The sequence below is a fragment of the Eretmochelys imbricata genome, chromosome 21 (assembly GCF_965152235.1).
Source record: "Eretmochelys imbricata isolate rEreImb1 chromosome 21, rEreImb1.hap1, whole genome shotgun sequence".
Taxonomy (NCBI): domain Eukaryota; kingdom Metazoa; phylum Chordata; order Testudines; family Cheloniidae; genus Eretmochelys; species Eretmochelys imbricata.
Genome location: NC_135592.1, coordinates 17,145,760 through 17,160,082, shown reverse-complemented (window position 1 = coordinate 17,160,082; position 14,323 = coordinate 17,145,760). Strand labels below are relative to the sequence as shown.

Sequence of the window (14,323 nt, the reverse complement as noted above, 5' to 3'; positions counted from 1 at the left end):
GGGAGCGAGCCAATACCAGGCTGTGAAAAGCTTTGGGATCCTTGGGGCTACAAGGTTCTTGTACAAACGCCAGGTACCGGAGCAGTCTTGGTTTAAGTTTCATGTGTTGTGAATGTAGTAAAGCTTTTCTCTTTCTCTGCAGTCTGCTGCGTCCAGCTCCGCTCCCGTAATCCTGGCTGCTGTGGGCGTGATGCTCCTCACCATCATAGCTGGAGTCCTGATCATTAAGAAATACGTCTGTGGGGGCAGGTGAGGTGTGGGAGGGGTTTCACATGCAGTCGCTCTGTGTGAAGTATTACATATCTCATAGATCTTAAAGCCGGAAGGGACCATCGTGATCATCTAGTCTGACTTCCTGCATGTCACAGGCCACACAACCTCACTCACCCACCCACTCCTGTAACAGACCCCTGAACCTTGCTGAGTGACTGATGTGCTCAAATCATGCTTTAAAGACTGTGAGTTGCAGGGAATCCACCATTGACACTAGTTTAAACCTGCAAGTGACCCATGCCCCAGGCTGCAGAGGAAGGCGGAAAAACCCCAGGGTCTCTGCCAATCTGAGCTGGGGAAAAATTCCCTCCCAGCCCCAAATCTGGTGATTACTTAGACCCTGAGCATGTGGGCAAGACCCACCAGCCAGACACCTGGGAAGTAATTCTCTGTAGTAATTCAGAGCTTTCCCCATCTAGTGTCCCGTCACCAGCCCAGTGACCGATGGGCCACATGCCATCGCAGGCCATCTCATCGCACCATCTCCTCCATAAACTGACCCAGCTCAGTCTTGAAGCCAGTTGGGTTTTTGCCCCCTCAGCAGGGTCGGCCGTGCTGCAATCCAAAGTGTGAGTGCAGCTCCCTGGCCAAAAGCAGCAGTGCCGTCCGGTGGCACAGGCTCCGGCCCGGGCTGTCGGAGATCCCGGGCTCCTGCTCATGTTGCTAGTGGTTGTACCGCAGACTGCAGCGTAGGCATATCCTGAGATGGCTCTGACATCCACCAGCTTCAGTTAAGCGAAGCTCATTAGTGGTAAGCAGCTCCTGTGTCCTGTCTGCAGTCACTAACCATTCCACTGCAGAGTACGGGGCATCGTAAAGGCCTGGAATTCTTCCCCCAGTGCTGGCTGCTGTCCTTCCCAAGCTCCTAGGGCATTAGAAGGTCTTGCTGTTTGACATGCCAGAGGTGCCGAAAGACAGCATGGCGTGTCCCTGACCCCCGTGTCTGCTCCACCCCCAGGTTCCTGGTCCATCGCTATTCCGTCCTGCAGCAGCATGCAGAGGCGAATGGGGTGGAAGGGGTTGATGCTCTGGAGGCAGCCAGCCCTGCAAATAAAGGGGGCTACCACGACGATTCTGATGAGGTAGGTGATTGGCAGGTGATGCAGATGCAGCAGAGAGCAGCGCTTGAGCACGGCACGTCCTCGGTGTCCTGGGGAAGCAGGGCTTGAGCTGGGATGGGGTTAAAAATGGATGCTGCTCCTGTGCAGTGGGGGGCTGAATGTCAGGGCCATATGAAATGCCCCTTTGTCTGAGCAGTCCTGCAGCCCACAGCCACCAGCAAAGGGAACGTAGGGCTGCCGCTGGAGAACCTCCTCCCTCTGTGTCATCCCCAGGCTTCAGGAGGCCAGGCTGGTCAGGGCTGAACTGCTGGGGTTGGCCTGCTTGCAGAATGAAGGCCCTGAGCCGGGCCGGGGAGCAGCTCCAGCCAAAGGAGCCCTTGGGGGGCTGGGGGGGCAGGCCAGTGAGTTCTGAATGGGGCAGCTGGTGGGCTGGAATGTCTTCAGTGGCTTGAAGAATACTTGATCTTGGGTCTCCCACTCGGCCTCGATGCGTCGGGGCTAGTTCACAAGTGTCTCTGAAAGCCACCCCCATGTGGGCTGAATGGCCTGCAGGAAATGAGTCCGTCCCAGTCCTGTTCCTAGGTGGTCTTTCTGAGAGAATAGCGCAGCGGGACAGTGGACACTACCCCCACCCCCAGGCCCTCTGGCCCAGGAAGCCACATGGCACATGTGAGAACCTTGCACTGCAGTGGTGCCCATCCTGTCGATAACGGGATGTCTGTCCTGGGGCCGACAGGCCGAGGAGCCGGCTTGTGCTGTCCTGGTGGCTTCGCCCACCATCCAAGCTATCACAGAGGCTGAGACCTTCACACAGTGCTGTGTTCCCAGTGGCCTTGTGGCTTCCTGAGCATGGGGGGACGGCAGCAGGCGGGGTGTCCCATTCTCTCCTGTTCCCAGGGCAGGAGGGGAGTGGTCCTGGGCTGGGATCAGGCTGAGATGGGGGAGGCTCTGGCGCTGTCTGCCCTGAGGGCTGAGCACTCGTGTTCTCTCCTCAGGACCTCCTGGAGTAGGGGCACGCCGCTGTTCGCTGGCACTGGGACAAGTGGGTTTGGACGCCGCCACAGATCTGCAGAACAGCAACCGCCTCCTCCAGCCCACGCTTCTCCGCGCTGGCTGCCTGGGTCCCTTTCCGAGGAGCTCCGTGCTCCAGCCGCTTCCCTTGAGACTGTCCAGAGCCGGTGGGGGCGGGCGGGGCGGGCTTAATTTGTCTTTATTGTAATGAGATTTCTTTCCAGCTTTTTGGTTTTTAAGGAAGACTAAATAGGAAGGTGAAACCAGCATTTCCCTAAGCACTAAGCATTACAAAGGTGCAATTCACCCTGCTGCAGAGAGAAGGCTCTTAACTCCAGCGTCACCCCTCGGGGCTCATCTCTGCCTCGGCGTGGCCTGGGCAGAGCTGCTGCCGGCACTGGCCTACCACCACCACTTCACCTAGCGTGGGCAGGCCTCGGGATTCCCGCCAGGACAGCATGTCGCTGAGCCAGCGCCCCGCAGGGCCACGTGCCAAAACGAGGGGGGCGGGTGCCTCGGATTTCTTCATCAGAGGAGTGATTGGATGAAACCAACGCAGCGCGTAAAGTTGAGTTCATCTCCGCCCCAGGAGTAACTGCTGTGACTGGCCCTTGTGGAACCAAAGCACTGAACTGGGAAAGCACTGTGTCTGCAAACACCGGCGGTAGCAGCAGGGGAAGGAAAGGGGTTGTTTTCAGTTCTAGGAATAAGTGCAGCAGAAAACTTGGTAGGAATAAATCTCCTGCGTGCTGGTGTGTTCTTCAGGGCGGTGGGAAGCGTGTTCCAGGTGGATCTGTGCACTGAAATGTCAGTGCTCTGGCGAAGAGCCCCAGGGCTTCGTTTAAGGGGGCGGAAGAGAGAGGCTCCTACTTTTCGAACATCTGCCTGTCCCGCCCCGCCCCAAAGCGATAGGAAACCAGCTCTTTGGTAGCTCCTAGAGCTGCTGTTGATGTGGCCAGGCCTGGCGGTGGCTTGCAGGCACTCTGGCAATTACAAACAGGATCTTCAGTGCCCTGCCCTTCCCAGCGGTACCGCGCTCGGGTGTGATGTCGCCTGACAAACTGTAAGCTGCTGCTCTAGGTGCAGTTCCACTCGGCCGAGTACACTGCGCAGTGTGTCCATGTCCCTTTTTAAACGTCCAGTTGTCCTCTGCAATAGATGCTGCCCCGCTGATCGCGGAGGGGGTGTCTGGTTGGCCTTTGCACTTGGAGGGCTGGGTGATAAAAAGTGAATGTATAGAACAGTCTGACAGATATGACTGGTGTTTGTTCTCCAGGGCTGGGTCCCAGTGAGCTGCCATTCATCCGGTGCATTGTTAGGCCCCAGCATAGGCCAAGATGCAAGGAGCACCGTTCGACCCCAGGCCCGCAGGAGACAGGAGTCTCAAGGACTGGTATTTTTCAAACTTGGCTTATTTGAACTGAGCCAGGGCTTGTCTAGAATTGTCCAGGTCCCTGTCCCATTCGCAGCTTCCCCTCGACTTGGCTCTTCTTGGCCATGTTAAACCCATTTATTGCAACTCTTCTTGTTGCTAAGTCCCAGCCTTGGCAGGGCCTTAGGCATTGCTCTGCTCAGCGTTGCAGCACCAGCTGACTTAGGAGCATAATGTTTTCCAGGGAGCTTGGGGTCTGTCTGGCAGACGTAGGGCTGGAGTGTCTACACTCATTTGTGACCCCACAAAGTCTTGAACCCTGGGTCCCAGCCTGAGCTCCAGCATCTACTGCAGTATGCAGGCCTGAGTCCAGCCACCCTCATCCCAGGCTTCCCAGTTCCTTCCTTAACCGTGGCCACTGGAGCTCTGTGTTCGTGGTGCAGCGTGCGAAAACATGACTGTCCAAGGAACAAAATAAATTTGGCCCGCAGGATAGTGGGTGCTTTTGGCAGACTCCCGGAGCGTGAGCCCAGGGGGGCTGTGTCTATACTGCAAAGTAATAGGGTTTGAACCCTGGGTCCCAGCTTGACTCCGGCTCTCATACTCCACCACTGTGGGATCCTGGGTCCAAACCCTGGGTTAGCGTGATTTGTGTGTAGACGAAAGGGGGGTTAAGCTTGAGCCTGAATTCGAACCCTGAGCTTACACTGTAGTGTAGATGTACTCTTAGGCTCCTGAGTTTCACTGAAAGACAATAGGACTTAAGCTCCTAAGTCAGTTAGGTGTTGCAACAAGGAGTGGAGCAGCCCTTAAATACCTTCACAGAAATCTGGCTCTAAGCTACCGAACTCTTGTTACCCTGGGGCTTTCCTTTAAAAACTTACAGGCAGAGCCATGCCATTCCTGTGGCCACTAGAAAGCGCTGTTTCCCTGGGTACAGCTGGAAGGCTGCTCTCCGAAGCTGTGCTATGTTTTGGAGTAGCCTGTTGTAAGGGAGCGGATGCTGTCTGGCTAAGAGAGAGGCTGCTCGGTGGTGAAGGCAGATCTGGGTGCATTTTCCTGGGCAACACATTGCCCAACTCTACCCTCGTCCCCCCGTATCCGTCCGGTCGTGTAGAATAGGAAAGAAGTAGCTTAGCCTGTTTGCCTGGAGCGTTTCTGGCTCCCAGACTTGGTTTAGCAAAATTTCTTTTTAAAGAATGAGTTTTTGGGGAGCTTTTTCCCTTAGAATTTGACTAGCAGCCAAATAGCCGCAGCTGGCCAAAGCTCCAGGAGAAGGTTCAGGTCCATGTTCCTCGCCAGCTGGGAACAAAGGCTGAAGAATAAATGAGAGGTGGGTGCTGTGTCTCTGGGAGTCTCCAGCAGACTGTCTCAGCACAGACATCTGGGGCAGAATCAGATGGCCATGGCTCTTAGCGCTCCAGGTGCCAGCCTTCGAGGGGAAACGGAAGCAGAGCATTTGGGGGATAAGCTGGTCGGCTGCATGAATGGAAAATTCTGGCTACGAATTCTCATGCTTTTGAGACCAGCCTGTTCTGAAGGAGCATTCTCATCTACAGGCTGTCGAGGAAGCTGGTAAACACTGTGGTTCTCTTTTGCACACCCCCTTCCCTATTTCCTGCCCCCAAACCCATCAGCCTTGCTGTTCATTACGCACGTGGTACATTGGCGCAGAGAGCACCTGCCCCCCAGGAAGCTCGTGCTCCAACGGGGTGAAGGCAGCCCTGGGGAGAGACAAATTACATTTTTCTGGTGGGCGATGGTGCGTTTCCCACGTGCCAGTGGCCTCACTGTGTCATGCAATAGCAGCCTTCCTCTCCCTGAGCAAAGCGCACTGATAATGCTGCAGCTCTGTCCCTGCTGAATGGTTGCTGCCGGAGCACTTCCCTGGGGATGCTGCTGTCATGTGGCATTAAGCCCAATGCTGCCCCCGTACCCTTGGTTTACCAGCGTGGCTGTAGGGCAGATCAACACAGGGATGCTGTGCCAGGTAGCCAGCCCGTGCTATGTCCCCATGTAACTGAAGCCAGAGCCCCTGCCCTCCCATGGAGAGTACCTCGGGGCCCAGGTCCAGGGAAGGCACACGGGACGGGATGAAGGTGTGTGGAGTGTTCTGTAAACAAACCTGGCTGGGGTATAACTTTATACTAGAGAGACACGGTGCGGAGGGGGTCTTTTATCGGACCAACATCTGTTGGTGAGAGAGAAGTCAGGGCTGGGGAATGACTTTGTACTGGGATTTTTCTGTATATTTGCAATATTTGGGTTAGAAATAAAAATCAAATGGAATTTATGTGACCTGCTCTGTGGACTGCCTTACTGTGGGAGCAGGAGGGGCTGGCTCCTGCTAGACTCTTCTAAAGTGCCCTCTCCCACCTGGCCCAGCGACACACCTTAGCAGACCCCTGGGCACTGTAACAAACACTAGCTGCTTTCTCCCAGGCCCAGCTCCCCCACCAGCTCCAGGTTGATTTCTGAACGTGACTAGCCCCTGTAACACACTGTCAGGGGATAGGTTTCAGAGTAACAGCCGTGTTAGTCTGTATTCGCAAAAAGAAAAGGAGGACTTGTGGCACCTTAGAGACTAACCAATTTATTTGCCGTGTGCCCCTCTTAATGGCTCCAGTAAGTCTGTTATTCCGGTGGCCACTTCCCTGGTTAATGCACTTCTCTGGGAATGCACTGATGTCAATAAAATGTACAGTTGATTAGTCCTGTTGATTCTCTGTCTTACCAGTGGCAGAAAAACTCCCCTTCCTTTGCTCACATGATCCTTCTGCCCTGCAGAGAGAGGCAGGCTTCCATGTCTGGCGTCCATCCGTAAGGGGAGCTGCATAAAAGCAGTGAGGTCTTGCCCTTGAGGCAGGCAGCCTGGGAGCAGGGCATTGGGAGGCTGTGCCTGTCATGGAGTGTGGGGGAGTCCAGGCCCTGCACCCCTCTTCCTGGGATTCACTGAGACTCTCAGCCAGCAGTAAAACAGAAGGTTTATTGAACAATAGGAACACAGTCTCAAACAGAGCTTGTGGGTACAAGTCAAGTCCTTCTGGGGGAGCAGGGAGCTTAGACCCCAGCCCTGGGGTTCCCTGCGTTCCACCACCCAGCCCCAAACTGAAACTAAACCCCCCCAGCAGGCTCCCTCCTGCAGCCTTTGTCCACATTCCTGGGCAGAGGTGTTACCTCCTCCTCCTGGCTCAGGTTACCGGCTCTCAGGTCTCCCATTGAAACTCCCCTGCCACATTCCCAGGTCAACACTCCCCCCTCCCTGCTGCATCACAGCGCTGCGGGCCAAGGCCACTAGTCTGGAGGCCTTGGGGAATTGTTGGGAGTCTGATGAGGGCTCAGACCAAAGCAGGTGGCTATTGGGTGAGTGTAGAGGCCAGAACTGATCCATTCCGCCCCTCCCCTTCCAGGGTCTAACTCAGGAGCCCACTGCACGACTCCCCAGGGCAGCTTGTCCCTGGGCAACTCCCCAGGGCTTTTGAAAGGAAAAGCTACTTTCGTGTTTTGAAAACCTATTGACAGAAGGGCCCAGGGCTTTGTGCAGCCACTGTACGAACCACGTCCCTGTGCGCTGTAGAAAGCCAGTTCCACAAGAGGCGTGGTCAGCATGGAAACTGGTGTGGTCTGCTGCTGAACTGCCATTTGTTTGTTACTGTCGCACCTAGGAGACCTGCTCAGGGACGGGATCCCCCGTGTAGGTGAACAAAAAGACTGTCCCTGCCCTAAGGCACCGGTGGTCCTGTACTGTGTGCACTAGACACCTATGGGCTCTTTCAGAACCTGTTCGTATTGTGGTAGCTGCCTCCCAGCCCAAGTAGACAGACCTGTGCTAGTAGGCAGTGGCGGAGGCTAGCCACCTGAGCTCAGACCCAACCGGCCCCTGGATCTGAGTTCCGGTGGTTGTGGAGCAGGACCCCATTGTGCTAGGTGCTGTACAAATGTTAGCAATCTCATTCTTGTTTTCTCAGCATTCACTGAGCTGCTCTGGCACCCAGCAAGGCTGGGGATGGGGTCTCCCAGCAGGCACTTCAGGAGGCGTGGGAGCTCAGTCTAATTTCGAGTCGGTTAAGAGATGACTCTTCTGGCCAGTGATACCCAGGGAGACGTTACCTGTGATTCAGGGTCTGTAACTGAGCACCCCAGAGCCTAGCAGGATCCAGGGGCTTCCACTCCCAGATGAAGTTAACATCAAATGGGAAAGAAGACATAACTTCTCAAGGGTGATTAACTGCAGGAGCGGTGTAGGCAGGGATGGGGTCAGTTGCTTGGAGTCTGTAAACGGAGCTTGGGGAGACACACTTGTTCAACAAGTCGCTAGACTACCCAAACGGCGATCCCATCTGTAGGGGAGAACAATTCCCTCCAGTGCAGGAGCGGCTGGGTGACTGGCTCTGGCCTGTGCCATGCGGGAGGTCCGACAGGACCTTCAGCATAGTCCCTGCTGGCCTTAATTCAGTGAGACCGAAAATGAGGCCTTGTATTGGACAAAGGGACTTCAAAGCCAGGTGTTTATTTCCTGCTGATGTGACCACAGCGCTTGCTTATCAAACCTTGCCATCTGCATTACTTTGACACAGACCTTGCACTGGCCATAGGAGCGGGCGTGTTCTGCTCTGTGCATCCCCATCCCAGCCAGTCTCTCTGCTGCCTCTTGCCCCGTTGGGCAGTGCCGTGATTGGGAACAGCACTCCAGGCTGGTGTTTGTTCCATTCTCCGCAGCAAGTTGTGCCTGCGTCCCACCTGGCAATTGGCATGGGGTGGGCAGCAAATCCTTGCAATCTATTCCCTTCCTTCCCCACAGCTGCTCCCGGGCTCTGCACACCCATAAATCAATCCAAGCAGCCTGGACTTGTGAAAATGCTTCCCATGAGCCAGGCAGTACAAGTAACACCTTCCACAACATCAGGCTGCTCGCCCTTCCTGGCTGTGGAGGTGAGAGCTTTTAATAAGCGCTTTGGGGCCTCTTGATGATCCATGCTAAAGATGGACGGTGTTTGGAGGCTTTAATGATGTCTTTAGGGCCTTGGTGAACGCAAACACCATCTTAATGAAACAGGCGGTCTGCCAGTAAATCTTTCTGGCTGGAATTTAGCAGATTTAACCAGTGACACCTGCTCTCAGGGGGTGGAAAGCAGCTCGGAAGAAAGGTGGTGATTGAGGATTCAGGGATGTGATTATTTGGTGTTGGGGGACCCTGCCATGTTTCCGAGTTTCTGTCTCCGCCACACGCCGTTTGAACCAACAGCCTCAGACTGGGGCTTTGGCAGGTAAAGGCAAAAATTAGCTCCTGCATGCAAAACCTGTGTGCGTTTCCAGCCCTGCAAGGAGCTCTGTTACTGGAACAGAGACATGACCACACGCCCTGGTCCGGCAGAGCCTGCGCTTCGCGGCTGCTCTTTGTGTTGGAGGGAGAAGGCCTCCGAGCTCTCCCTGCTCAGGCTGTGGTTGTTTTAAACTTAGAAATACCAAATCTTGTCCCTGCTGCTGCTGGAGGTCTGCTTGGAGAAGCAGAGAACTGGAGCTCAGCATCCTCGGATCTCCACTGACTGGGCATGGGTTTGGATTGAAAACTGTTAATGCTGGAGTGTTAAACAGCCTGAATAAAAATCCCTTCTCTCCACTGCTCTGGCTCTAGGCCCATGCAATGTCCCAGTCTTGCTAGTTCTCAGATTCTCTGAGGGGTCCTCTGGCAAAACAATGGGGGAGAAAGTGATCAGATTGTTTGATTTGTTCTGTTTTTAGTGTATTAAAAAGCAGGAATAACAATAAAGTTGCTCTTTATACATAAGAAAGAAGTATAAAAAAAAAATGCGGCCATTTAACACAAAAGTCTTTCTCCCTGTTGTGGTAGCAGCAGGAGTGAATCCAGAGCCAGCAGTCCTGGCTCCCATTCCTGGTACTGGGAGAGGGGTATGGTCCAGTGGTTGGATCAGGGAAAATGGGAGTTTAGACTGCTGGGTTATGCCCTGACTCATGTGAACTTGAGGAAATTAACTTTCCCTTTGTCTCCATTTCCCCATCTTTAAGAGTGGCAGAATATCTCCCATTTGGGGATGCTGAGGTTGTTTGTCTTTATAAAATGCTTTGAGACCTGCAGGTGGAGAGCTCTACAGAAGGGCAAAGTATTTGGAACAACTTCCAAAACTACACGTAATGGACCTGAAAAAGCCAGTGTTGTGACGACAGGACAAACAGCCACCAGCCATGGACTTACCAGGACTCCGGTATGCCAGCATGGACCCTTAGTACTTAGTCACTTGACTGAGCCCAGCTCTTGCATCAGATTTTTGAGTTGCACCTCCCTGCGTGAACGGGAAGCTTTAGAAATCCCTGCTCTTCCTTTAAATAGGCTAAGCTCTGTCCCGATCCTGTATGGAAATAGCTGGGCCCAGTTCCCATTTGGCCCAAGCAGGTGGTGCTGGTGTGAAGTCAATGGAGTTGTAGTTGCTTAGGCCAGGTCCCACTCAGATTGCCTCCTGTCAGAGTTTGTATTCAGCACCGGCTGGGTCCCACTGAAGGGCTGTGATCTGCTAGAGCAACCACTTATAAACCTACACCTGCAGTAAAGGCTGAGGTTTCTTTGGCTCCTGGCTCGTTATGGCTTCATATTCGGAAAGGAGCAAGTACATTCAGTGTGAACGAGCTTCCTTCTACAGCAGGGGAACTAACTGAGCAAGAAAGAACCAATGGAAAGTCTTTGGGGTGAGCGCAGTGGGTGTGACTGGTTCTGTGAGCACAGCGGCCTCTCAGCACTGCTCCGGGCAAGCTCGCTGTATCACAGCCCAGGATGCAGACCACAGTTGTGGGACCACCGAGTGAACAACTGACTTTTCGGGTCAGTGGCCAAAATGCAAAAAAAAAAAAAAAAAAAAGGGAGGGGGGGTTGAATGTATTCCCCAGATTTGCCCTGGATTTTTGAACAATACACTTTTGGGCAATATTTATGTTCACTGAAAATTTGTTACCCAGCTTCAGTGTGTGCCTCATGTGGCCCCTTCCCCGTCAGCCCCCCGTGGTGACGCTATGTCCTCCGGAACAGCAAGTGCTGCGCGTTGGGCTGGACTGTGGGTTCCAATCTGGATCCAAACTCCCCGGAAGCTCAGTGGTGGCTGGATCCAGGGGGTCGATTTCAGCCTGCTTCTCGGTTATTCAGAACAAGTGGCAGAAGTAGGCAGAGCCCCCTTGCTCACCACAGTTTGCAGGCAGTCTCTCCGCCAGGCTGACCGTCTGTGCGTTGTGGCTGATCTCTGCACTGTTTGCTCAGCCAGAGGGACTGTGATGGGCAGCCCTGGGCAGAGCAGGGGTGTTGCCGCCTCCTGAGCGTTTTCTGGCTGAGTTTATAAATTGTCTCTCATTAGTTAGCAGGGGTTTGCTCAGGAAAGTGACAAGGTCAAGACAAGAGCAGCTGCCTGGGACTGCAGCTTCATCCAGCTGTTCCCTGCAAGGGGCACCCACGTGTGCTGGAGAGGCGAGTCCTTTTGGCTTGGACACACCACAGGCTCCCAGCTCACAGGCCAGGGAGCTGGGAACCTCTCCACACTGCAGAAGGAGCCACGCACAGAGGAGCGGGTTTGCAGAGCTGTGTTTCGAATGCAGGCAGGATGGGGTGTGCTGGGAACTCCGACATCGGGCCTGCTCCTGCACCACGGAAGTTCAGTTCCTGACTTCGGTGGGAGCAGGATCAGGCCCGTCGGGCAAGGCCAACATGTAGTGGAGGAGAACGAGTGTCTGGACTCATGCAAAGCGTGATTCCAGTGAGACGTGGGGGAATCTGCCCGGTGACCAAACGAGAAGCTGCCATCTAACTAGAGCGTTCAGCTCCTGTGCTGCAGCCGCAGACCATAGCTCGCTGGCTGAACCAACCCCCTGTCCTGAGGGAAGTTTCCTGCTCCCCATTCTGTCCTTCTTTCTTGGTGAGCAAAGCCGCCTGCCCATGGGAGGGTGCTGGAGTTCGGGGAGCCTGTCTACCCTTCAGACAGTCACACGTGGAGGTTAGCGGGGAGAAATAACCACTAACCGCAACAACAGGGTTGGTGTTGGACAAGGCCCCAGGCAAAACCGGCCCTGCTCCAAAGAGCTTCTGGGTGCTTTCCCGAGCGCAGCAGAACCTGAGGGTCTCTGGCCTCCTGGACTCACAGCTAGAGCCACCGTCCCTCAGCCGTGGACACTGGGCTCCTGCGCCTTCTCCCACTTTCCTGCCGTGCTTTGAGTATTTTGTTCTCCGAGGCCACTCCCCGACCCCCAGTACGTTTCTCTAGTGGTCACTCTAATTAAATCTGCCTCTTTGAAATTATCCAGCTGCTCTTGCCTTTACTGGGCTCTTAGTGCTATGAATCCACCGCTGGCCTGGAACTACAGCTCCCGGGGTGTCAGCTGAGAGGCTGCCTTGCTCTCCAGCTAAGCAGGAGGCCTGGGTTCTGTTCCCTGAGCAGTCACAGATCCCCGCTGGAGAAACCGTGGGGGATTAGTATTTGCTCTGGGATCCTACAGGGCTTTCCCATCAGGGAGCTTTGTTCCCTCTGTGCCTGGCTTTCTAGTGGTTTTGTCCCCAGGAAGCTGGAAGTTTTGTTTCTGGGGGTCAGAATTTCTCAGGCTGCTCTGTGAACTTGTTACTCATCCAGCTTCCGTGCACCAACCCCCCGTATTTTCCTCTTGGGAGCAGTGCTGCGGACAGTTCTCTGAGCACTGTACCTTAGCGCAGCTGCTTTCTCTGAGGCCTGGTCTACACTACAGACGTATGGCGGTATAACCACATGGCTGGGGGATGTGTGTGGAAAATCCCCCCCCACCCCCCGGCGCGATAGTTATACCGACCTCGTCCCGATGTAAACAGTGCCATCCATGGGAGAGCAGTAGCGTCTTCACTAATGCATCACAGCTGCACCCATTGTGCTGCAGGTGAAGAGGAGCCCAGAGGTGCCGAATGCCCAGCTAACTTTGCCCTTTGATTTCCAGAACAGAGCGACAGGGAGGGATGGCTCAGTGGTTTGAGCCTTGGCCTGCTAAACCCGGGGTTGTGAGTTCAATCCTTGAGGGGGCTATTTAGGGATCTGAGGCAAAAAATTGGGGATTGGTCCTGCTTTGAGCAGGAGGTTGGACTAGATGACCTTCTGAGGTCCCTTCCAACCCTGAGATTCTATAATTCTATGACAGGGCCTGCTGCAGCTGATCTCCGCTTGACAAGGCACATCAGCGTTGCTATGACCTCCAACTCCAGTGCAGGGAACAGCTCCAGCTCTGTGCTAAGTGACCTCTTCCTCCTCCAATCCAGGAGGCTCTTTGCTTCCATCTACTTTCTCATTTTCCTGCTGGGCATGCCTGGGAATGTCCTGCTGCTCCTGGTCCTGATCCCAGACCTCATGAGAACCGGTGCCAGCCACCTCTCCCGCTTGACTGGGCCCCTGCAGGTCAATATTGCTCTCCTGGACCTCCTCTTCTTCCTCTACAATGTCCCAGTGATGTTCGGCAACGTGCTCTTTGAGACCTGGCGCTTGGGCTACGTGGTGTGCGTCACCTACAACAGCCTGTCCCTCTCCATCATCTTTGCTGATTTCTACAGCCTGTTGGCAGTCTCCCTGCTGCGCTACATGGCGGTGATCCACCCCACGCGCACCCTGGCTGTGTCCCAGCGGCTCATCGGCTGGGCCTGCGTGTTTATATGGGCACTCAGCTTCCTCTTCTCCATCCCCTTGTGGATTCACTACACAACAGTGGAGAAGGAGGGGGAGACGTACTGCGTGAACCAAATGCCCAAGCAGCAGCTGTCTCTTTACTTCAGGCTCCTGGGGGGCATGGCGTTCCTTCCCCCCATGCTAGTGATGATCCTCTGCTACTCCAGCATCATCTTCACCTTGTGGGTTAGGAGGGGGCTGGCCGTCCACACAGCCTCCAGCCTCCAGGTTAACAGGCGTGCCACGGTTGTGGCTCTGGTCACCGTGGTGACCTTTGTGGTTATGTGGGTCCCCTACTGGCTGGTGGTTTTCCTCATGAAGGATGGCGAGTTGCTCACCACAGGCCCCATGTACCTGGCGTCCAACCTGACCACCCTGCTGGCCTACGCCAACCGCTGCGTCAATCCCATCATCTGCTTCAGCCTCTCCAGCCAGTGTCAGGCCGGGCTGAGGAAGTTCCTGAGGCGGACGGGGTGCTGTCTCTAGCCAAGGTGCTCCACAGACACGGCCAGGATGGAAGCTGCGGGTGGCAAGGGAGGAGCGCGGTAGGGGCTGATGGGGCTGGGACGAGGAAGACATTGAGAAGGTCTGACGCTCTCCGTCCTAGCTACATGTGCCCATGCCTGCTCCGGGCCCTTTCTCATGTGCCTGGGCGGCACGTAGAGAGGGTGAGCTGGGCCTCATCACTCAAGCATGAGCCTCTACTGCCTGTAGGGCCAGAGGTCCCAGGTTCAGTCCCCATGGCTGCTGGGCGTGTAATATTGCACACGCTGGATTAGCTCTTAACCCCAGACTGTGCCGTCCCCAGATGGCTCTGTAGACACCCGGCCTCCCAGACGCGGTGAAGAAGCCAGCAGGGTGGGACTGACTGGCTGAGAACCAAGCACATCCTGTTGTATGGGGTAAGCTGCTGCCTCAGCCTGGCTGGGCTGTCT

The 14,323-nt window shown here is 54.9% G+C and overlaps 2 protein-coding genes across 2 annotated transcripts in view; both read left to right on the top strand.

Moving 5' to 3' along the window:
• Positions 1-6,013, top strand: part of SORT1 (sortilin 1) — a 35,373-nt gene extending 29,360 nt beyond the window's left edge. The window contains exons 18-20 of the mRNA XM_077839324.1: positions 143-249; positions 1,232-1,355; positions 2,330-6,013. Of these exons, the coding sequence (XP_077695450.1) occupies positions 143-249; positions 1,232-1,355; positions 2,330-2,344 (246 nt within the window). The 3' untranslated portion in view covers positions 2,345-6,013. The remainder of the gene's footprint in view (positions 1-142; positions 250-1,231; positions 1,356-2,329) is intronic.
• A 6,850-nt stretch (positions 6,014-12,863) lies between these two features.
• LOC144278195 (galanin receptor 2a-like) lies at positions 12,864-13,874 on the top strand. The gene has a single exon (XM_077839408.1). The coding sequence runs from the start codon at positions 12,864-12,866 to the stop codon at positions 13,872-13,874; it is 1,011 nt and encodes a 336-aa protein (XP_077695534.1).
• Positions 13,875-14,323: the final 449 nt, after the last annotated feature.